This window comes from Sciurus carolinensis, chromosome 14 (assembly GCF_902686445.1).
Source record: "Sciurus carolinensis chromosome 14, mSciCar1.2, whole genome shotgun sequence".
NCBI classification, from domain to species: domain Eukaryota; kingdom Metazoa; phylum Chordata; class Mammalia; order Rodentia; family Sciuridae; genus Sciurus; species Sciurus carolinensis.
Window position 1 is genome coordinate 18,176,360 of NC_062226.1, and position 24,126 is coordinate 18,200,485.

At 42.7% G+C, this 24,126-nt stretch overlaps 1 protein-coding gene across 1 annotated transcript in view; it reads right to left on the minus strand.

Moving 5' to 3' along the window:
- Positions 1-24,126, minus strand: part of Pappa (pappalysin 1) — a 232,457-nt gene that overhangs the window by 160,560 nt on the left and 47,771 nt on the right. The window contains exons 3-6 of the mRNA XM_047524822.1: positions 19,409-19,554; positions 14,641-14,934; positions 7,764-7,956; positions 1,173-1,294 (exon numbers count right to left, since the gene is read on the minus strand). Of these exons, the coding sequence (XP_047380778.1) occupies positions 1,173-1,294; positions 7,764-7,956; positions 14,641-14,934; positions 19,409-19,554 (755 nt within the window). The remainder of the gene's footprint in view (positions 1-1,172; positions 1,295-7,763; positions 7,957-14,640; positions 14,935-19,408; positions 19,555-24,126) is intronic.

Genomic DNA, 24,126 nt, shown 5'->3' on the forward strand with positions numbered 1-24,126 from the left:
GAGGAAGTATATAGAGGGGATTCCTGCACTGGGTGGGGACCGGAGCCGGATGACCCCAGGCGCCCCTTCCAAGTCTGACAGCGTGAGATTCTGCGAGGCTAGCTGGGGGTTTCTCCCAGACATCCTCTTGCTTTACATTCCAGATGGATTTGTTTAGAGTTCCTGAGTTCAACTCTCATTTTTATTTTAAGCTACTTTAGAAAATAAAGCACAGTGCCATCGTGTTTCAACTCGCCTTTACTCTCTGATCCCTCTTCTTGCTTTAGTCTATCTCTGGCTTTCTCTTTTCAACCTTCTTTCTAAAAATACAGAGGAGAGCAGAGAAGTTCTCACTCGTGCTCAATGAGGAGACGGATTCTGCTTCCTCTGATGAGCTGGTGTAATAGTGTCCCCACCCAGTGACTGTTGGCATGAGCTGACCTGCACAACAGCAAGAGGCCCCGGTGGGGTCAGGCTCCATGTGGGAGTCTCTGAGGGACCAGGAGGGAGAGACGAAGATGGGGAGGAAAGTGCGGGGTCTCTGCCAGCCTGGCCTCAGGGTCAAGGGACAGAAGGCACTTGGCAAGAGATGTTCTCTCCGTTTCTGTATTAAAAAATGATTCTGTAAGAAAGCACAATCGTTGGTCCTTTGGGAGGCCTGAGAGTCACCCCCAAGCAGGGAAGAGTTCCCTGATGAGTGGAGCCCAGGTCAGTGGCCACAGGGGGTGAGGTGCTTTCCTTAAGTGTCTCAAGGTAAATGGATCCCCAAGAAGAGGTGCAAGGAAGACACGAAAAGGAATAGATGTGACATATGTGAGTAAGCCCTGGGAGTCTCAGAAATAACTGAAGAAAAATCAAAGATTATTGACACCTCCAAAGTCCTCAAATAGGTGCATTGACTAAGGTGACCTTGTTTATACCTGCAGGCAGTTGGAGTCTATAGGGTCCATAAACACCTTTAGCAGGTGCGTGGTCTCTTGGTGCCTTCCTTCCTTTCCTCATAGGTATCGTGAAAAAACCTACTTAGGACAATGTAAGTGCTCAAAAATATTTGTTGAGTGAATGACTACATGAATACTGGTCTTGCAAGATATGAGATGGTATAGGGGGAAGACCGTAACAAATCCCAGAATGCCATATATGAAAGACTTGTCCTTTGCAATACCTCCTGGTCAATAAGAATACTGGCTCACCTTCTGCTTCCCGAGGGCTCCAGTGTCCCGATGGGCCACAGGGCATTGGAGAGGAGGCGTTGAAGGCATACTGCACCAGGATTCTCCCTTCCAGGCAAAGGTCACATGCTGATCCCAATTCTCTAGGAGGCCAAGGAAAGAGGGGAAATGCACAGACTTAGGAAAAGTTGAATGAGCAACTGATGGGACCAGATCACCGCAAACAGGGCAGAAGACACAAGTTTTATATTACCTCCCTTTTCTCCCTACATATACTAAGGTTCAGAAAAATGACTGTAAGTGAAATTTCTCCTATTGCCTAGGAACCCATATGGGCTGAAGTGCCTTCTGTCCTGATGGTGCATACACTTCTCTCATTTGAAGCAGCCCAGAATCAACAAGGCAGAGACTGCAGTAATTTTAATTTCATCTGGCTGAGAATTTGTCATGTGGTTGTAAGAGAATCTGTTGCCTTGTTTTTGTCCTCAAAAGTGATTCTTTTAACAATATTTTAGCAGGTCCCTACTATGTGCCAGGTGCAATCCTGTGTCATAGGCATTAAATATAAATAAGGCATGGATTCCTCATCTGAAGCTGAGTGGTCTGGATGAAAGGATGCCCAAGGAACCTTCCAGCCCTGACATTCTGGGGATGGATGAGTCACTCCTTAATTTGACAGTCAAAACCAGTTTCTGAACTATGCCATCTAATTCATTTTAGCAGCTTTCCGGGGAAGAGCCAATCCCTCAATGGGACCAGCCCCAGAAGTGGAATATTATGGTGGCTTCCCCTACTGTCTTGTGTATCTGGATTCAATCTCCCTTTGGCCATAACAGCCTCTGAGATCCTACTTGTTCTCTAAATCTGACATCTGTTTAGGAGGTAGTTGTGGGAAAGGCAAAAGGCTGAATCCTTTCCTCCTGTATGATTGTGGACCCCACGCTCTACACAGCTGAGTGAACTCTGCAGAGGGATGAGAAACTGAATCTAGAGAGGTCCAGCCCAGCCCAACTCCTCATTTCTTAAAATGCAACGTTCTGCTGTCTCTCATCCTAGAAGGAATCTCCATGCTTTGGTTACCTGAAAGGATGCAATGAAGAGCCAGATTGCAAGCCAAGGGCTCTCCCCTCTCAGGGAAACGCTGTGTACCACCAGGTTCACAGGCGTGTGAGCATCAGTCTGCTGGTGCCCCCATGCAGTGGCCAGATCATCCCCTGCTTACTTCATCTGGTAAATCCAGCCCCTGATCCCCCATGCCACGACACCCGATGCCCTGAAGAACTGCTCTCCCCATCACTCTGGCCCTGTTTTCCTCTGCTAATAGACTCTGGTGAGCCGCCATTTGAGTCATGGTGTCCTCTCCCCCCACCCTTGCTTTTTTCAGCTCATCCTTCAAGGTTCTCCTTGGATATCATTTCTTCTATGAAGACTTTTTTGTACACAAATAAATTTCTCTCAATAGACTACGAGGTTCTTGAGAACACAGTCCATATTTTATGGTTCTCTTTTTTCTCCCAGGGTCCAGGATATAACTTATGTCCTAGAGTTGGTTATCATATGTAGTTCATGGATGGAGAAATAAATATCAGTCACCCAGATACACTGCTGATACTTATGACTAACCTAGTTCAGACCTTCAAACTGCATGTTCTGCATTCTCAGGCCATCATTGCAAGTGCCAAACCATACAGCAGTTAGAAATTTTGCAAGCACAATAACATTCAGTGATGGGAGAACAATGAAATAGCCTATGGTTAATCTATTTAATGGAATGTCAAAAAGGTATTCTAAAAGCATTTATAAAAATTATGCAATTTCATGCAAAATGTATAAATGTAATATTAAATTGAAAAAATACCATATTTAAAGCTGAATTTGTGTCTCAACACTGTTCAAAATAACCTATGTGACAAAATATTATTGGCAGTAATTTCTGAATGGTGGAACTTAGAGTGACTGATTTTCTCCCCTGTGTTTATTCATCTTGGTTTTTCAAATTTTCTATAGATTTTAAATCTATGTAAGTTACTCTTATATGAGCAATGATAGTAATTATATAAATGTACTTGTTGGGAATGAATTAGGGGTGGAGAGAAAAACTTCCTTAGCTTTGTTAAGGATGGAAATTTCCTTACAGTGACTGTAATCCATATACAGCGACCCTGAGTCACATGCCTAGCTTTACAGTGACAAGGAGACCACGAAGGTCTTGGAATGGGTTCAGGAACCATTGACCTTAATGGCCACAGGGGTTTTCTTTCTATTTCCTTTAGATGTTTTTTGGGGGGAGTATGATACACATAAAGTCACCTGAACTTCAAGAGTTCTCAATACATCCCAGGTTCCTAAGAAATGCCCAGATGAGTGAACAAACCATTATCAGACCAAGAGCACAGGGGTGACATCCTATGCATTTGGGGAGTGCATGTGCTTTCTACCTTTGACATTTATTTGATTTTCTTGGGCACCTGTGTCTACACACACACACAGAGTGAAATCATATACCCGCAGGATGCTAATGCTGGGAGAGATCATCCTTCTTACCCAGTGTCTGTGAGAGTCAAAGCTTAAAGTTTTAAATCTGTGCTGTTCAATATGGCAGCTACCAGCCACGTGCCACTATTTAAACTTAGACCAATTAATACTACATGTAAAAATTTTGTTTCTCAGTCATACTAGTCATAGTTCAAGTGCTCCACAGCCACGGTTGGATAGTGGCTACCAACTTCAGTGTGGATAGAGAAGATTTCTATGACCTCATAAAGCCCTAATAGACAGAGCTTCTCTAAGCCATTCTTTATATATAATGAATTAACTTCTCTCCCTTACGACTAGAATTGTACTGGTTATGTCCCATCTTTGAGAAAAGTGAGAAATTAGTCATTCAAATTATCGTCCATGTTTTGAGATATGGAAGAGAAAACATGGTTGGGAAAGGCTAGAACCCTTTTGTCTTACAGATCAGAAAAGCACTGAGGCTGGAGAGCAGAAGGAACCGGAATGGTTTGCACTCAGACCCAGATCTCTTGGTTCTGAGACCAGTACTCTCCCCAACACACCAAAGTGAATTGTTCAAATAACTGAAACCATCCAGTCAACACATGTTTGCAAGACAGATAAAAATAAAGGAGTTAGGAAAACCAGGGGTGGCCTTGAATTATTTATTCAGTTGCCCATGTGTGAGGACAGAGGCTGTGGGAGGACCTGAATATGTTTTCTTAAGGGAAGCCCTGGTATTCTCTGAGACCACAGATGTGAGAACAGCAGGAGGACATGAGCATGGCCGGGGGTGAGATGCTGGCATTGATGGATGGCGTGGAAAACACCAGAGGTTTTGCAGGGAAAGGGAATTTTCAAGAGGCCAAACAGCTTTGGAAAATGTTGCACAAGATGGAAGCTAATATTTCCTGAGTGTAGGGTGCACGTGCTTGGCATATCGCAGATGTCATCTTGTTGAATTCCCCACCAAAGCCAGGTGATGTGGGCGCAGTGAGCACCATTTTTTGGGGAAGAAGACTCAGAGGATCAGAGAATGAGATGGCTTACCCAAGGTCTGGTCAGCTGGGAGTAACAAAGCTGAGAAGGGAAAATGGATGACTTAACATCAAAGCTTAAACACTTTGTACTAAGCCAACTTGCAGGAATGTAAACTCCCACGTGTATGGGAGAGTGATATACCTAAAATGTAGTTCTATTTCAGCAATGTATTGAACTTGGGGACTGACTTCCGTTAGCTATGGGTGATGGTCCATGTAGCTGTTAACCCTAATTAGCCACGTTTCGAAAGTGTCAGTTTTAATTTAACATGATAACTCCACTAGGAAATCTTAGACTGAACGGAATAGCTATTGTATGAGCCTCCAGTACCAACTGACTATAGGTTATTAAAAACATATTGATTGAAGCTGAGGGCACTATGTAATAGAGACATATCTCATTACACAACAATTAACCCTCCAATAGGCTTCCAACAATCAGATGGTATTTATTTAATGGACAATAACTGCTTTATGAAATACAAATTGAATACATACACAGGAAGCTGCATTTACAAAACTTCCATTTTTAAGTAGAATCAAGGCCAAGGACTGACCAAAAACCTGAAACTTCTCATCACCACAGAAAAAATAAATAAATCTATGGGCTGCTGGAAAGCTTGCTCTGAAGTGTCACATGAGGTTTCCCAAACCCAGCTCGGAGCTCCCAGCGAGGGCAGCTGGGGCAGAAGAAAGGGAGTTTCTACAGAAAACCCAGGGAGTACATCCCCTTCCGCCTGGATCACACTCACCCGGCTGCCGAAGAAGGCTGAGATCCAAGGACAGATGGAAATGTGGAAAATCGGAGCCTGAATTTTGCATGTTAAATTCTGTTTAGAACTGACATCTGAGCATTGTGAGGTACAGTGTGATGTTCTGATACATGTTAGGTATATGAGTGATTAAACCAGGCTCATCAACAACTCCATTACCTTTCACACAATGCATTTGGTGCTGAAAAATTTGAAATCTACCCTTTTAGCACATATGATGTACTTTGGGGTAGTAGGGTCACCATTCCATGCAATAAGATTGGGAAAGCTTATTTCTCCTGTCTGACTGCTATTTGGTACCCTTTGATCAACGTTTTCCCTTCCTCGGGAACCCTCCTCCTCGGCCTCTGGTAGGCATCATTTCTGCTCTCTACTTCTGTGAGTTTAACTTTTTTAAAAATTCCACATCTAATTGAGATCGGGTGGCACTGGTCTTTCTGTATATCTGGCTTATTTCCATTAGCATAATGTGCTCCAGATTCATCCACGTTGTCACAAATGACAGGATTTCCCCCTCTGAAGACTGAATACTATTCTCTTGTATGTACACACCACATCCACAAATTCTTTATCCATTCATCTGATGAGAGTTACTTAACAGGTCTCTGTAGCTTGGCTATCATGAACAATGGCACAATGAACATGGGAATACAGATCATTCTTCTGCACACTGATCTCCATCTCTTTGGATAAATATCCAGAAGAGAGACTGCAGGAGCATAGGTGGCTCTATTTTCAGTTTTCTGAGGAACCCCCAAACTGTTTTCCATAATGGCGGTATTTATTTGCATTCCCACTAATAGCCTCAGAAGGGTTCGCTTTCCTCATATCTTCTCCAATCCTTTCGTCTTTTTGCTAATAGCCATTCTAACGAAGGGAGGTGATATTTCGTTGTAGTTTTCCTATGCATTTTCCTGATCATGAGTGACCTTGAACATGTTTTCCTTTCCCTCTTGGCTATCTCTAGGTGTTCTCTTGAGAAGTGTCTACTGAGGTGCTTTGCTTAATATATTTTTGTTCACACGTGAGCACACATACACACTCTTGTAGATGGGAGCTCTTTGTCACCTTTTTGTGGCTCATTTGCAGGAAGGTTCAGTACCTCCTTCATAACTCTAGTTTTGAAACAGCTTAATGAAAGCACACGGAAATCATGGACAAAACATTGCAAAAGGTGATTTGGAGTCCAGCCCCCCGCTACTTTCTAGGGCTTTTGGTCAAATCTCTCAGCTTCTTTCAACTCCAATTTTCTCCTTGTCTGGCACATTAGGAAGATGATCTCTTTCTTACTGGTTTATTGGAAATACTAAATACAACTCTATATGCAAAGCATTTAATACAGAATCAGTCACGCAGTAAGCACTTGAAAAACAGCAGCCATCCCGATAGAGAAATAATGATTAATTATTAGCATGGCTATCATTTTCACTGTCATCGATGTTATAGCAATATTGCTGGAGGAAAGATCTCTTAAGAGGGGACGGGAGTGGGGTCATATACTCATCTTTCCTGAATTACAGAAAAGTTCCAAAATAGATGCTAACATCATGGTATGTTTTCATGAACCTTTTAAACCTGGGTTTGAGCTCCTCAGGGATTCTCCAGGCTGAAAGGAACCACTAGGAACCATTTAGTTCAGGTCTTTGCTTTCTGACCATTGGGTATTATCAGACCCACTTTCTAGGGGGAAGAGAATAAAACTCAAGAGAGGGAGAGTGAGGTCATACAGCCAATTGGTAATTGACAAGGGAGTGGAATTAAAGTATAATTTTCTCTGGATTTCTCAAAATTTCACCCTCAGTTCTACAAATAAATAGTAGGCATAAATATTATTATATGTTATATATATATATTCATACATATGAATACACACACAAATATATACAAGCATACACATATGCCTTAATATATAACGTGAATTACATGTAATAGAATATGAAGGATTTAGCCCATTAACCAGAGGCAATCTCAGCTACCAATATCATGTAAACCCGTGCTTCTCTCTCAAAGGAGGTTTCTACAATACAAGTTTTTAAACTCTTAATAATAAAGTAAATTTAAACACGTATTCGCTTAAAATTATGCATTATTATGTATCCAATTAGCAAGCATTTGTTTACTCCCTGATCCAAAATTTACACGTTTCCAGGTACCAATCACTGTGCTAAGTGGCAGGGGTGCGCCTTTAATAAGCACAAGAACAAGAAACAGAGCAAATCCCTCTCCAAGGCTGCCTCCCTCCCAAGTCTCCCTCTTCTTGGCAAGAGAGAGAGCAGGATCAACACTTCCCAGGGCACACTCACCTTTCAAAGAAGTGGCCATCGATGGGTGGGAACCACTCCAGCGTCACTGAGTCCGTGGTGTGGCCCACAACCTGGGGCGCAAGGGCCACAGGCGCCGGCTTTCTGGAGGGCTGCCAGCTCTGGTACACCAAGTCCAGGTAACAGTGCATTCTGGCGACTTGATTGGGCGTGAAGGAGTCTGTACAGTCGTCATCTGCAAGCAGGCAGAGGGAGAGATAAGCACCGAGCTGCACGGGCAGGCAACAGAACGATGACGTCTCTTGGTGGCCAGAGAGCCAGCACCCTGGTCCTTCCTTGCCAACTCAGGGTGGCCTCTTCCAGTGCTCGAGAGTTAATGGTCCGTGAACAAATTAGTGTAGTCATCACTCCTACAGACAGGGGAGAGGAAACAGGAGGAAGGGGAGGGTGGATGGAACTGGAAAAGTATGCCTGAGACCGGGGAGAGAGCTGCCAGAAGGTCATGGCTGAGGACAAGAGAAGGGCGAGCTGCTCGAGGGTCTCCAAGTCCTCTGGTCCCCAAGGATTCCCTGGCTCCCCCACTCCCTTGCCCCTCATCCACTCACTCACTCATTCCTGTGCTCATAGTTCCCTCAAGCCTTCCCTCGCCCTCATGCATCCACTCATTTGTGAATTCTGTTTTTCACGGATACAGTGACAGGGCCCTTCATCTAGCCTGAGTGTCTGAGGCAAATTCTCTGCTCTGTGCCAAGGGGCACGGAAAGAGGAAATCGAAGAAGTTCCCACCCTGGAAGAGCTCTTGATCTAGTTATGGTGTCAAGGCCAGCTCACTGTATGAGTCAAGGTTGTGCTAAGGTCACTGAAGTCTGGGATGTCGACCACCAATAGATGGAGGGAGACAGCAGGTGGGGCAAGGAGGGGGAGCCGGAAAGGCTTCTGAAGAGGGAGAGGTTTGAGGTCAATTGGATTACGTGGCTGGGACTAGGAAAGAAAGTTGGGGGGTTGCCAGAGAGGGAGCTCAAGCCACAGAACCTCTGTGTCCTGTGGATGGGAAAATGCATCTCACCTCCTTCATAGTACTGTCGCTGGGACACGTGCTTAGTAAGAGCCCGGTGTGAACCACACATGGTGCACAGTCTTGGGGACACATTTAAACCTCTCTCCCCCAATACATGCTATTTTTTTTTTTTTTTTGGAGTGCCTACTATTATTTTCTCCATCTTACAGAAGAGGAAACTGGGGCTAGGAGAAGGCAAACAACTTTTCCAAGATCACAGAGCTAAGCGCAGATCTGGGATTTGAACCCCAGCAGTCTAGCTCTTGTCTGTGCTTCTAATGAATGTGAGTACCTCTTTCTGAGGGTAAATGAGAACTTGTATGCAGAAAGTCTCCTGCAGGTGGCGGATAGATAGGAGTTGAGCCTGGGTCTGAATCTGAGGGGATTGGAATGCAATCTCTCAGGAGCCTTTAGGTCTAATGATCCTTAATCCTACTTTTTTTGGGGGGGGCAGGGTGTGGATTGAAGATGTGACCCAAGACCTGGCCCCAGAGAGCAAGGCACTGGTTTGACTTGGTTTCCAAAAAAATCACCTCTCAGAAGTGTCAGCCTGGTCAGGATTTCTGCAGCTGGGCCCCAGACAGAGGAGCATATTGCTTGTGGGATCTTAAAATAAATATGCTACTGGGAATCCTGCAGCATAAACTCACTTCTTTTTATCAAACAAACAGAAAAAAAGTTGGTCAGGTGTTGGGCAGTTGGACATGACCTTGAAGAGAAGGGACAGGCATATGAGGGAGTTTATACCCAGAAGCTGCTTTGAATTCCCTAGGGATTTTTAATAGTTTCCTTTCCTGCTTCCTGAGGAAGGCTTAATATTCTTGGAGGAAGCAGAAGAATCTGATGTTGCTCAACAAGCATTGTATGAGTGACTGAGTCAATCATCTCAAAGTCAGATGCACTTGTAACTCCATGAATACTGAACGTTCTATGACTCCCCAGTGCCCAAAGACCTTTGTTAAAGGATGGACAGATCGTCTGATAATTTTTTCTTCATCCTGAAAACATTAGAGGAGCTCCTGAATTGGTTAGATGCTGGAAAATGCCACGATGGCTAAGGAAAGAAATATGGATCTTTAGTCAGATCAGTGCACACAGGATCTGGAGCCCAATGGACAAGAGATTTTGTGTCCTCGGTTTCCCCACCTATAAATGAAGATGATGATAATAACAAGAGTGCTCATTTCAGCTCATGGTGAAGGTGAAAGAGTATGAGGTTGAAGAGCAATGGTTACTGGTGCTTCGTGAAGGCTCACTGCCTCACTTTGGGGAATATTACGTGCACATGATTGTGCAAGACTGTGGAATGCAGAGAGCAGGAAGAAAAGTAGGATGCAAAATACATGTTATTTTTCATCCAGTAATTCACAGTCATGAATTCAATAGATGTTCATGGACTAATACGGGGAAAATACAAGTGTTGGTATATTCCTTGAAGCATCACTTACCATAGTAAAAACATTAGATCTAGGCTGGGGATGTGACTCAGTGGTAGGGTACTTGCCTAGCATATGTGAGGCCCTGGGTTTGATCCCCAGTACAACAGGAAATTAAAAAAAAAATCAGAGCTGACACATCTGTCCATTAACAGGGAGCTGACTGTCTACAGCAGGGCATAGAATGAAATACTAACTAGTCACTGCCAAAAAATGAAGTAATTAAGACTCAGTGTCTTCATGTACAAATGAGAGAGATTCAAAGCAACTTCAACCCACAGGGTAGTTGTGAGACTTCGAAGAGGTGGGCACATAGAATCCATCAAGATGAGTGAGAAGGAACAACAGTAAGAATTTTTCTCTCTGTCAATTTCTGATTTATTTGCTTTTTCTCCTAAAGGAGTATATTTTCCTTCATAACTTAAGAACCAACCATTTTCATGTTTATCAGTAAAATCTTCTGAAAATAGATAGGTAAAAGAATTGAGAGGGGAGTAGAATGTACTTGAAGATTAAAGCTGAGGTCGGAAAATGTCTGTCCCAGGGTCCATCACATAGAGACTCAGCTGCTATCAGAACCTTGGGTGAGGTCCCACAGGCTCTCCATTTATCACAAAGGCTCTGTCCCAATTAGCTAATGTCTCCAGTCAGCCCTACTTGGCTCCCTGCCTCCAAACATTGCTCTTCTGCTATCTGTGGCCACCAAGAACAGCCAGCTCATCAGGTCCTTCTGTGCCCATGCTACCCCTAAGCGGAAAGGTCCTTGGGGAATTTAGCTCCAGGATGCCTGCCCAGGTCACCATGCTGTTGACACAGTGTCCTGGGCTTGCCAACTAGAAATTGGTCTCAAGAACCAATTTCTACATGTAGCTGGAAGTTTGCACTGTAGGACCTTGGGCAGAAATGCTAACCCTGTTAGCCTCGTTTTCACCCACTGTTAACTGAAGCAATAGTACACCTGCCTTATAAAGCTGATGAGACCTCCTTAACAAGCTAACCATATCTGCTGCATGGATGCCAGAGTTCACTTTAGTAAGTCTCTTTTTGTTTTTAAAATAACAATAAAGATAATAATAGTCCTAATAGTAAATAATTATAGAAATTAAACATATTAACTGTAGAATATTTAAAATATGCCAAATTTGGGTTGCAAAGAAATAAACACCACCCCAAATCCACCACTTAGAAATAATGTAATTAATGTCTAATACATATGTATATATGTATACATATATATGTATATGGATGTGCATATCTACAGCGAATTCTGTAATTATCATCATCATGTACTTTGCTAAGAACATTCTTACAGCTAAATCTTGAAACACATCCATTGATTTATTTGCTTTAGATATGTTCCACAGGGATAGGATGGCAGATCAAAGCATTTGTGCATAATAAATGACCCAGACACACAGAAAGAAGGGAATATGACCTATAGGCTAGAGAAAGCCTGCTTTTTTATAGTCTTAAGGAGACTCCAACTAGAAGGTCCTCTTTGAGTAACCCCTACGTATGACCTATTATCTTCAGGTGTAGTCAGGGTTGCTGCTCATCTGTCTGTTAAAGGCTTGTCTAACAGTTCAAGATAGATACTCCCTTGATGCTTTCCACTCGCCTCCATCACCTGCCTGCTTTCTGCTTGATCTGAGCATTTGGGACCCTTCCTCAGGAAAGGAAAGCTCTATGGTAATAGTAAGACTTGGGTGTAAGTCACACCTTTGCCTTATTTTATCTGTGTGACCTGGACAAGTTACTTAAGCTATCTAAACTACACTTTGTGCATCTGTAAATTGGGTATGATAAGAATAGCTCTTATCTTCTTGAAATTATTTTGAGGATTCAGAGCATACAATGCCTGACATATCAAAGATACTTAAGAATTATTGAAGGGGAGGTTATAGGGAATGAGATTGGTCAAATTATGTGATATGAATATATGAAGGTACTACAATGAAACCCACTATGCTGCATAATTAATATATATCAATAAAAAAAGAATTATCCTAAGCCCGTGAAGGCCAGTATGGTAGCCACAAGCACATGTGACTTTTTCAATGTAAATTAGTTAAAATGATTTGAGAATAATAATTCAGGTCCCTGTCACAAGGGTTGTATTTCCAGTGCTCAAGAGTCCCATGCAGCTAATGGCTGCCATATTGAAAAGCTCAGACACAAACCATGGTCATATTTGCAGAAAGTTCTGCTGAGCAGTGATGCACTGACTAAAACTTTTACCCAACCAGGGACCTGCCTTGAGGAAGAAGCATCCAGAAAGGAAAGACAACGGGAAGAAGTGGATTAGATAATGCTTCTACCCTTCTCTTCTTGAAGAAGGGAGTCCTGGGCCTTGGCTTCTCCAGCCCTGAGAACCCAATCCTGTTCTGCATTCTGAATTTCATCCAGCCGCTTTTGTCACCTCATCTATCAGAGATCCTAAGGAAACAAACATTTCAAAGCTCGTAGTCGCCTTGCATATGCTTTTGCGGGTGTAAGTTTGTTATCGTAGTTCAGTGAATTAGTTCTGCTGTTAATGGGTCACCGAGCTGAGGGGTTCCTTTAAAAAAACAACAGTAAATCAATCACTCTTTAGATCTGTACAAAGGGGAACAAAAAAAAGTTTAGTTTATGGGAGTCTGGTAGCTAGTGGCTGCTCCTAGGTCCCTAAGAAGTCGGCAAACTTCCAAACGCATGTTATTGTTTATTTTCCATGTGCGTTGAGCTGGCCAAGGAAAGGTGCTACAGAAACGGAACGTAAGAAGGGTTGTGTGAAGGGACAGGACACCAGGACACCGGATGTGGAGTGTCAGTGTGGCTGGGAACGAGAGCCCAGTGGGAATGCGCTTTTGAGGAAATGCCCAACACCCTGGTGTATTTTTAGAGACCCAAACCTAAAGACTCTTTATGGTACTAGAGGTGACTTACTGACTTTTCAAGAGACATCAATGTTAGACTGTTTAAAACTTATAATGGCAAGGCCCCCAGAGGACATCAACCCAAAGGGGAAAACAGGAGGAACCACTGGGTTCATCAAAACTTTTGGGTTTCAGTAGTAAAATTCTCTCTTTGAATGTTATCCTTATCAAAACGTATACAGAAATGTCAGTCAGTTGGGGGGCTTCCCTGTCAAGCAGGAATGGGGGCCTAGAACCCCCCTCCCACTACCATGTGGGGCAACCATTCCAGGCGCCTCTGTGGGACAAAAGTGGCAACCACTCAGGGTGGGTGCTCAATTCTACATGTGTGACTTGGAGCAAATGACTGCAGTAAACCTCAGTACTGTCACCTGCAAAATGGGGGGTGGCTCCTACTTCACAGATGAGTTGTGAAAATTGAATGAGATGGAGCATATTAAAATATTTTATGGGCAACAAATTGCTTTATGAGTGGAAGTGCTGTTATCGGTAACAATCAATTTTATATACCTTCTGTAAGAGAATTTATTCATGTGTCTCCTCTCTCCTCCCCTCCCACTACCTTTCCTTTCTTTCTTTCTTCTTAACACACTGTTATTAGGCACCAGACCCTGGCTGAGTCCTAGAAATAAGTGATATATGAGATGCCATTTCTCTTTTCAGAGAATGTGCTTGTTCTATTGGAGAAAGAGATGCCCACATTGAGTATTATAATGGAATCCATGCTGGCCTACTGTGTGCAAGTTTGTGGATAGTTCCTATCACGTGGACTCTTCACCAAAGGGTTCAGTGGTGAGGGCTGTGATAACCCGAGGAAGGTGTGTCTTGTCCTAACTTGCCAAAGATACTAAAAGGGCTTGTAGTGGACTTGATAATCAGCTGCAGAAGGAAAACTCAGGGCATCCCAGACCTAAGGCATCCTTGTTACTAATGGTATAGAAATGGTTTAAGCACTTGTGAGAAAAACATGCCCAATCTCGTGTAATAATTTGGTATTTGCAAAACCAAAAGGCTTTTTTTTTTTCTTTTTGCAAAAACCCAGTGAAGGAGTGTGCAAGAACCTTATGTTTATCTAAGGGAGAGAGATTTATATTAAATAAAAAAGGTTCAACAACCCACCACCTTAGAAAAATAGAGTTGCAAAACTCTAAATGAAGGGACTTTGGAGATCAGGTGCAAACATTTTACTTTCCTGAGGGAAGTGAGGGCCAGAGAGGGAATACTCTCCAGTGTTAGGTCTTCAGAGGACTTCTACCTGGATTTCCTGCATACTGGTCCCTGCCACCCTCCTGAAGCATGTCTTTCTGAAAAGCTTTGCTATGCATTGTCTTCCTTGTAGCCCTGAGGTGCTTAGGGAGGAAATATTTTTCTGATTGTTTGGGATGAGAACTGTCAGTCTTAAGAAAGGTAAGCAGCTTGATCGAGGTTACCCTGAGCCAGGACTAGAGCCCAGGTGTGATACCTGGGCCTGAGTAGGACTAAACTATGCCCAAGGAAGCATAGGGCCCTACCTGCATAGCTCATGAAGTTGTTGAAAGGAGTGTTGAAGAAGCTATGAAAGCCACAGGTATCATTTCCTGGTCCTGGGTCGCCGCAAAACTTGTGTTTGGGGGCTGGGTTGGTGTCGTTGCAGAGGTCTCCAGTCTCAAAGGAGGGCTCTGTCTCCATGCAGGGGTCACTGCAGGACTGGATCTCTGAGATGCCTCGGAAGATGTGATAGAGGCCCAGGCTGTGCCCGATCTCATGGATCATGGTGTGGGTGTGCCCAGGAATGCCGTAGAAAGAGGGGTTCAAGACAATGCCACCTGCAAGGGGAAAACCAGAGTGTTAGGCAAGGTGGGTATTCTGCTTCCTGCTGAAGAACCCCGCATCAATCAAGGATAAAGGGAAGCTGCCCAAATAACAACAGGCTTCTCCACCCTGTGACTCTATAAGTCTGAGTGCTGTTACGACCTGAGACATGAATCACGGGCTAACAGCAGGAAGGAGTCTCACATGTCATTTTGGAAAATTAATTCCTTCATTCTTAATCGACGACACTTATGCCTGGAGAGGTGAAGCAACTTACATGCAGCGATTTCAAACTATCTAGAAGGAACGGGCTGAGTAGAATGCAGGGATCTGATTTCTGAGCTGATAGTCCATTCTGCTGTCCCTTTTTCTTAGAAAGTAAAACATGTCCTGGTTTGCAGTCCACACGTTCTCATCTAAATGAATCCTGCACATAGGCTCAGACATCTTGGTTCCAGTTCTCATTTTGCCTTTACTAACTCTGTGATATTGCACAACTTAATTACCACCCTGAAGCCCAGTTCTTCATCCCCAATGACTAAAAGCAAGAACACTCATGAAACCCAGCATCTGTGCTCACCATTATAATAGTGCTCATGCCAGCTAAGGTTATGTGAGCATTTATTAAGTACCTTCAGGTGCTGGGCTGAATATTTCATGAGTATTTTCACACTTAATCATCTCACAACTCAATGAGATGGGTTTAAATTCACAGAAAGGTAACGTAGCCCATTCATGAACAAGAGTTAAGTATGGAGCTGAGATTTGAACTCAAGACCCTTGGGTTCCAAAGCTAGGGTTCTTAATCTGTCTTCTACTACTTAATGCCTACCACAAGGCCTAGACCATACTGTTTCATTAAATGTATGTTGAATATTTGCCGCATATTGATTCATCTAAAGAGGATTGTGAGGTCTAACTAATCCCTTGTAAGCAGCTAGACTAGTACCTGAACTACATCAATTGTGCCACAAAAGTAAATAGCAGTTCACCCACATGAGAAAGAGCAGCATAAACATCACTCTGGAGCTTAATAGAAATGCAGAATATCAGGCTCTACCCTAGACCCACAGCATCATGATCCTTATTTTAACAAGAACCCCAGATCACTCATCTGTATGATCTAGCTTGGAAAGTAATGTTCTACATCACAAACCCCAGAATATGGAGCATTGCATCGTTAGCAGAGGTAGGTAGAGCAGATCTCCAGAATTGATGGATGGAATCTATTACACATTTATTTTAGGCATTAGAAAGATGCATACAGATTGACAGAGAAATGTTTAAACTTCCAAATCCAAACATGTTTAGAGAAGGTTAAACTTCATGTCTGAGAACCTTGCAAGTGTAGATTTTAACCTCAGAGCAGCATCTTATGAAAGAAAGGTGAGGAGGCAGGGGTGATTTGGACTGGCAAACCAAGAGCAGGCCAGAGAGGACTGAACTGTGGGGTGGTGAGCTTGCTCAGTCCTGGGGGGTCACAGAGTCTATTAGTTCTGAATTGCTCAGGATTCTAACACAAGGATAAAGATGTAGGAGAGGGTGTATGGGTATGTGTGTACATGTGTGTGGGGGTGTGAGAAGGGGAAGACAGAGGCAGGGAGGAAGAGAAATTGAGACAGGAAATCTTTCTCCATTATTTTCTGTCAATCATAATATGAAACATAATCCCCTTCCTACCTAAGGCTTTTTCCAGGCATCATGGTATAACAGCAGGAAAAGAGGGCAAAAAAATTTTAAAAAATGTGGTTCTAATAGATTGAGTTTGATTGGGGCTACTGCATGAATTGCTTATGATCAACATGTCCCAGAATGGGGAGGTGGCAGCTTGCAGGACAGCTGGAGCTACCTGGACATAGGTCACAATCCACTTTCTGCTTCACAGTGGCCTTGTGAACTTGAGAAACTGACTGCATTTCTGGAGAGTTCTAAAATAATTGTCTACAATAGTGGTAATGATTCTTGGTTGCTCCATGAAGCTTGTATATCCAGGGAGTAGGGACAGGACCATCCTAAGGATGGTGAAAGTACAGACCTCTTTTGTCCAGGCTGGCTCTGTGTGTTCTACCTTAATTCACCCTTTCCACAGAAGGACAACACTGGGCCCCAGTCCTGTTTCATTGCTCCTCTTAAAAGGTGAAATAGCTTGAGCCTGACATCATCCTGAAACACTATAACATGCTATGGATTTATAGCCTTCCAAATTCCTGGCCCCAAGTCAGGCCCTGACATTCATGGAATTATCAGCACTGTTTTTCTAACTGTAGAAGCTGCTGTTCAACCTTTCTCAGACTCTGAACATCAGCCTTTTGGTTGCTTTTCCAGCAGGCAGAATTTCAGAGCTGAGAAGGGTCTTTGGAGGCCCATCCAGTCTAACCTGCCTAACTAAAATCTAAGGGAACTGATAGCTGGGAAGGAGAGAGACTTGTCTAAAGCCACAGTGCTAAGTGAAGTCACAGGTGAGAACGACCGTGCACTTTGACTCTGGTTTAGTATGATTCCCAAACTTCAAAGTAGGCATTTGATATGAAATGATCTTCTTCAAGTTTGCTTAAGTTGCATTCTCTTTTGTCCAACCCGTCTCTCTGTGTCTTGTCTGTCTACCCATCCATCATCCATGTCAGGGCTTCCCAATCTCAGCACCATTGATAATTCAGACTACTGAATTCTTCATTGTGGACACTGCAGGGCATTTAGCAGCATTGCTGGCTTCTACCCACTGGATGCCCCCATTTATAAAAACTAAAAATGTCTCTACACATTGACAAACGTCTGTTAGGGGACAGAATCCCCCCAGCTGAGAGGAACTAGATATTTATCTTTACATCAATCTCTTTTCATGCACACACTCACACACGCACGCACGCACGCAGACACACATATGCACATACACACAAAAAATTTGCTTCATCTCTTAAATATAGTTGAGAAATTAAAGCAGTCTGAAGGGAACTAAACCTGTGGTTTCACTGAGCACAATTTCTATCATTTGAAGTTGCAGAATCACTCATCTCCAAGATATCCTAGATTTGGAGCAGTTACTGAACTCTGAGTGTAGCCCAACAAGACCAGGCAGGTCTGAAGATATAACCAGCAATGCCATTCTGCTGAGCCCTAACATTCTCAGATGAAGATGTTCACTGAGTCACCAGAATTCATTGTTGTAAATAACGGGAACATTCTACCAAGGGGAGAATGGTTAAATCAATTGTAGTGCCCTTATTCAAGGAAGTATTATGTAACTATTAAAAATTTCATCTTTAAGGAGGTGTAAATAACCCAGAGGGATGCTTTATTCTTTTAAGTAAGAAAACTTAGTTGGAAAGTAATTGTAAGACTTCGTACAATATGAAAAAAATGTAGACAGCATAATATTAAGGGGAAAAAAAAGAACCACTTCTATTCTGAATTTAAATATGCACAAGTTAAATAAAAAAAAAGAAAGAAAGAAAGCACATCTACCTATAGATGTGTCCTAGATGAGAACTTGGAGAAAAAAACCCAGTTAAATAACTATAGTGTTCTTCTTTATGGCTGAATAATATTCCATTGTGGTTATGACATGGGCAGGTAAATGAATGGAGTTGGAGAATATTATGCTAAGTGAAATAAGCCAATCCCAAAAGACCAAAAACTGAATGATTTCTCTAATAAGTGGTTGATGACACATAATGGGGGCAGGAGGAGGTAAGGGAAGAATGGAAGAAGGATGTTATGTAGATGGAAATGAGGGGTGGGGAGGGGGTGGGGGAAGGAAAGATAATAGAATGAAACAAATGTCATTATCCTATGTACGTGTACAAAGATGCAAATGGTATGACTACTTTGCATACAACCAGAGAAATGACAATGAATAAAAATTTTTAAAAAAAGAATTATAGTGTTTCCTTATAGGTCCTGGTTCAGAAACCATTGTCACTTCTGATTGGTTTGTATAAACTTATGTTCAGTTTATGGATATGCATAATTTAAGTGTAAGAGAGTCCCTGGTGTTATTGGTAGGTGGAACATAGAGGAACAAAAAGTTCTTACAAATGCACTTTCTCTTGCCTCTTCGGTGTCTCTCAGGCCAGCCCAGGACTGATCATGCTAGGGCAGTGTGATTACCAGGTTAAGAAGATGTTTACATGAACCAGGAGACAGGAGGTTAAGGAGAAAGCAATCAGTGGATAGAACCAGACAAGAATTCTAGCTGTGAATCCGCCGCTGACTTAAGTGTGATGTTGGAGCAGCCCCATGCCCACATAGGTCTGAATTTTCCCACAGGTAAAATATGGCTACTATTATTGTGCTATTTTCTTCAGAGCATTCCTTGGTGGCTAAAGTGATACAAGGAATGCTAAAGGGCTTTGTGACTTGAATAAACGGTTGCTCACCCATCACCACCACCAGATGCACCCTTATGATCATGACGATGATCACACTCACTATACTAAATGTGTTACTGTCCTCCTCCAGGTTCTTCCTGGAGAAGTTTCTAAGACTCACCTAAGTGCATAAGAGCCTCCTTATCCCATGGCCATGTCGCTACCCCTGCCAGCTCCTCCTCTGAAGAATTTGCAAAGAAAATATTGAGGTGTGTTGATCCATCCAATCTGAGAATGTTCTTCAGTTCATTAACATCCAAGTAGGCTCTGAAAGAGAAAAAGAACTTTGGCTGTTATCATCATCCAAAAAAGGTACTATTCAAACAACAAGCACTCCCTAAATAATTAAGAGGTATTATGTGCCAGGCACTTTCCTAAACTCTTTGCAAACATCACTTTGTTGAATTTTCCTGATAACACTAAAAGATTAGATGATTCCATTTTTAAAGATAACAAAAAATTAAGTCTTGCAAATATTACTTGGTTTATAAATAGCAGGGTTATGTTTTGAATCTAGATTTGTCTATAGTCAATGTTTGTATCCATAAGGACTCTGTTAAATTGACTAAGGACCAAGCGAAATAACAGGAATAGACGACAGAACATGTCTTCTAGTCTTGGCTTCTTCTGTTTTTTGCTCATTCATTTGGGTCTTGGACCATCTATTTGGAAAACATGGGACTGCAGTAGGAGATGTGCTTTGCATCTCTACATTAACCTTGCAAAGAGGCATTATTACTCTGTTTTGAAGATGAGCTACCAAAGTCACAGAAATGGGGTTCAAGGTTAACAATGGAAGGTGAGCCAGGAAACCTCATTTTATTGAGGCATCATGACATCATCCATAGATAATTCCACATTCTGTGAAACTCTACTTCCACATTTGATTAGACTAGAAAGGCATATTGTATGTGGGTTGCTGTCATTGTAGACTGACATGTCTTAAAAATGAATTAGCTCTTCAAACTACAATAATCAGTTCTTTAATAGATGGGACAAATGTGCTAGAGAATGAGGGAAAAAGAGAGAGTAAGAAAACAAGGGAAGTGGCCACTGGCATAGCCTAGGTGTTCAAGAAAGACGAACTCCTTTCTTGGAACTGCAAATTGGTGAAACCACTCTAGAAAGCAGTATGGAGATTCCTCAGAAAACTTAGAAATGGAACCACCATTTGACCCAGTTATCCCACTCCTCAGTATAAACCCAAAGGACTTAAAATCAGCATACTATAGTGACGCAGCCACATCAATGCTTATAGAAACTCACTTCACAATAGCGAAGCTATGGAACCAACCTAGGTACCCATCAACAGATGAACGGATAAAGAAAATGTGGTATATATACACACTGAAATATTACTCAGTAATATACAAGAATGAAATTATGGCATTTGCTGGTAAATGGATGGAACTGGAGAATGTTATGCTAAGTGAAAGAAACAAATCCCATAAAACCAAAGGCTGAATGTTCTCTCTGATTTGCAGGTGCTGATTCACAGTAGGTGGGAGAAGGAGTGGAGGCTCACCAGATTGGACAGGGGGAAATGGGGGGAAGGGAGGGGAGATGTGAATGGGGAAGACAGTAGAATGAATTGGACAGAACTTTCCTATGTTCATATATGAATACACAACCAGCATAACTCCACATCATGTACAACCACAAGACAGGGAAGTTATATTGCACTACGTATGATACGTCAAAATACACTCTACTGTCGTGTGTAACTAAAAAAATACTCTTCCCTTGGGGAGCATGACTCTCATTAGAACAGAAACACCGCATGTGAGAGCATGCCTTCTGCTTTGGATCAGACACAGGCATATTATTCCTATTGGTTTTATGACTAGAGAAGTACATCATGCCCCCTCCCATGCTACCATATTTGTCTGCCTTCCGGTATCTCAGAATCCTTATGAGCAGTTGGACAATCATTCCTGAGTATGGTTAGAAATGGATCCAGGAATCAGTGACTACAAACCTAAATAAATACAAAAGCAGTCATCTTGAGCTAGGAGACGAGATAAAGTCAACTAGTGTTTGTTGGGTCCTTCTAGTGGTCTCACTGTACATTTATTATTTTTGATAACGAGGTAGATAGTATTATCAGTCCCATTTTCCAGATGTGGGGGAAGCAGAGGCTCAGAGGACCTTCATACCTTAATAAGGTCATGCAGCTAGTTGACAGTGTTCTGCTTTTCCATGGGGTTCTTGCAGAACTTGGCCAATAGCACACATTAATGATGGATCCTTTTTTCTTCCCTTCTGGCAGTAAGGGAAGGACCTCTGCACACATTGAGAGTAAAGTCCAAGCCTCCAGCATGGTCTGCATGTCTCTGCCTACCCTTGGCTTCATGTCTTTCTGCCACCTCTCTCGAACTCTCTACTGTGTGCAAACCATGCCTTTGCACCCACCATGATGCATAACCCTTGGGGCCTTTACTCATGCTGTTTCCTCTTTGAGACTGTTGATAATTTTGCCTTCTGATGAACAAATCTGAGGTCCCTTCTAGTGTCACTCCTCCAGGAAGACTGTACTGATTCCCCCTCACCACCATCCCCTTTTCTACCCCTGTACTCACCCATCGCCTTTTGGTGGAGTACACTCTTACATATGATTCCCATTAATCCATTCACCTGTCTGTATATACCCCTCTATTTTGGCCATCTGCAGGCAAAGAAGCTGCCTTCTCATCTCTGTTTACCCAGTTCTCAGCTCAGGGCTTGACACGTGATGAGCCAATGGATTAGAATTTAAGTTGGGAAAAATAAAAGTTAACATATTTAAGTCCTAGACTCAATTATAGCAACCACTGACCGTGAGGCCTCAGTTTCCTTCTCAGTATATTGGGATTACTAACATAGACACTCCAACAGAGTGCTTTTGAGGGTCTCAAGCCTACACACTTCTATGCCCAAGTCAACAAGTTAGATAGGTCCAATACTTAGAGTGTTCTTCTGAGAACCCCCATGTCACAGAAAACCCCATGCTCATGAGACCAAATGTTCATAAGACCATAATTTTTATGACTTGTTAGAAAAAATAAAAGTTAACATGGGTTGTAGATACAGGTAAGGTGTGAACTGGATAATTCTAAGAATAGTTATACAAGTATAGCGGTTGACCCCAAATCTTCCTGTTGAGACCTCTCCCCCATGAGCCCATGTGTGGCTTCTGACTTTGGAGCCTTCCTGAGGAGTTCTAATCAGTCAGTTCTGTCACCAGAGAGGGGAAAGAGGATGGAGAAAGCTAGCATTTATTAAACACTTGCTTCATGTCAGCTCCTGTGCTAAGTAGCACGGTGTCTCATCACTGTTTGGTATTTGAAGCAACCTGCAGAATGGGTAGCGCAGCTCATTCTCAAGCTAGAACCTCAGGGTGGAATCCAGCTCTTCCTCTTCCTGTTTGGGCCATCTTGGGCAATTTACTTAACTTCCTGTTTCTTTACATATGGAATGAAAGTGATAACAGTACCTAACCCATAGAGTTGTTCAGAGGATTAAGGAAGTTAATCAAGAAGTATAAGGGTTTAGATAAGGGCTGGCAAGTAGAAAATCTTTGATACAGGTTTAGCTATTCCTAGAATTTACCCCCATCTTAAAGACTGAGGAACAGGGCTTTAGAGATCACATAACTAGTGACAAGGCCAAGTGCAAATTTAGATGTGCCCAACACTTCCCACCCCTCTTCCTCACTCCTAAGGTCCACCAGATCCATGGATAAAAGGAAAATAATAGTTGGAAGGAGAATGAAAACCCAGAGGAGGCAAGATTTTCTTAGATCAGCCCATTCCACATTATTTTTTTCTCATTGATTTGTCCATTTCCATCAAGTGTTCCCTCATGCAGAGGACACCAATGTTGCCAGAAAAAACCACCACTACCCTACTGTTCTGGGATGAGAGAGGGCTCAGGGTGGGGTAGGGGTGGGGGAGATGTTTAATTGGTTGTTTTTTCAGTGGTAATTGCAGAGGCAATCTTTTCAAGAGTTGGTATTCATACTGGCCCAAAGCAGAAATGTGGGATGCTGGAACCTCTCCCTGGCTCATATGTGGGGTTTTCTCATACTTTGGGATGTCTTCATTTCCCAAAGGGGAAAGAATTGATGGCGGCTGGCCAGTCTCTTGGCCCCACTGGCCTTTCTTCTCCCCATCTCTCTTGAGGGGACCCACCCAAAGGGAAAAAAGAAATAGCTCTGTAGCAAAAAAGAAAAAAAAATTTCTCTTCTGCTGGCTGAGGGTTTCCCAACAGTACAGAGCCAAGTCTGGTGTCTCCCAAATGCATCAGGGAGAAATCTTGGAAACAGGAGTCATCTGAGTATTTATGTCCTTCCCCTATCCCTTAAAGATGGTGTTTTTCCCTCTTTACCAATGGAGGAGAAAGCACAGGAGTCAAATTTAGAAGGAACATTAGAGTCTAGGAATATAGATGAGAAAAGGAAATGACTTGCTTAGAATCCCTTCACTTTCCTTTCTGGCCCTGTGTGTGTGTGTGTGTGTGTGTGTGTGTGTGTGTGTGTATAAAATTGATCACATTTATTTAAACAAATCATTACTTACCCCTGAGAAAAATCAACCCAAATCTAAAACACTATGTGTTTATTAATTTATGTACCAGTATTCCTCAGAGGTGGACAGACAGACTCATTTCCATGGGCATGTTGCTTTAAGTTCCTGAGTCTGTTTGCTCTCGGGGATGCCAACAAGATTAAATGTGACAGCCAAGCCCAGTGCCAGCCCACATCCAGAAAATGTGAACTCCTCTCCATCTCCTGCTCTCCTGTTTTCTCCTACTAGGGAAGACTGGTTCTCCCAGTCTCAGCTTTCAGTGTCTCTTCCCAAT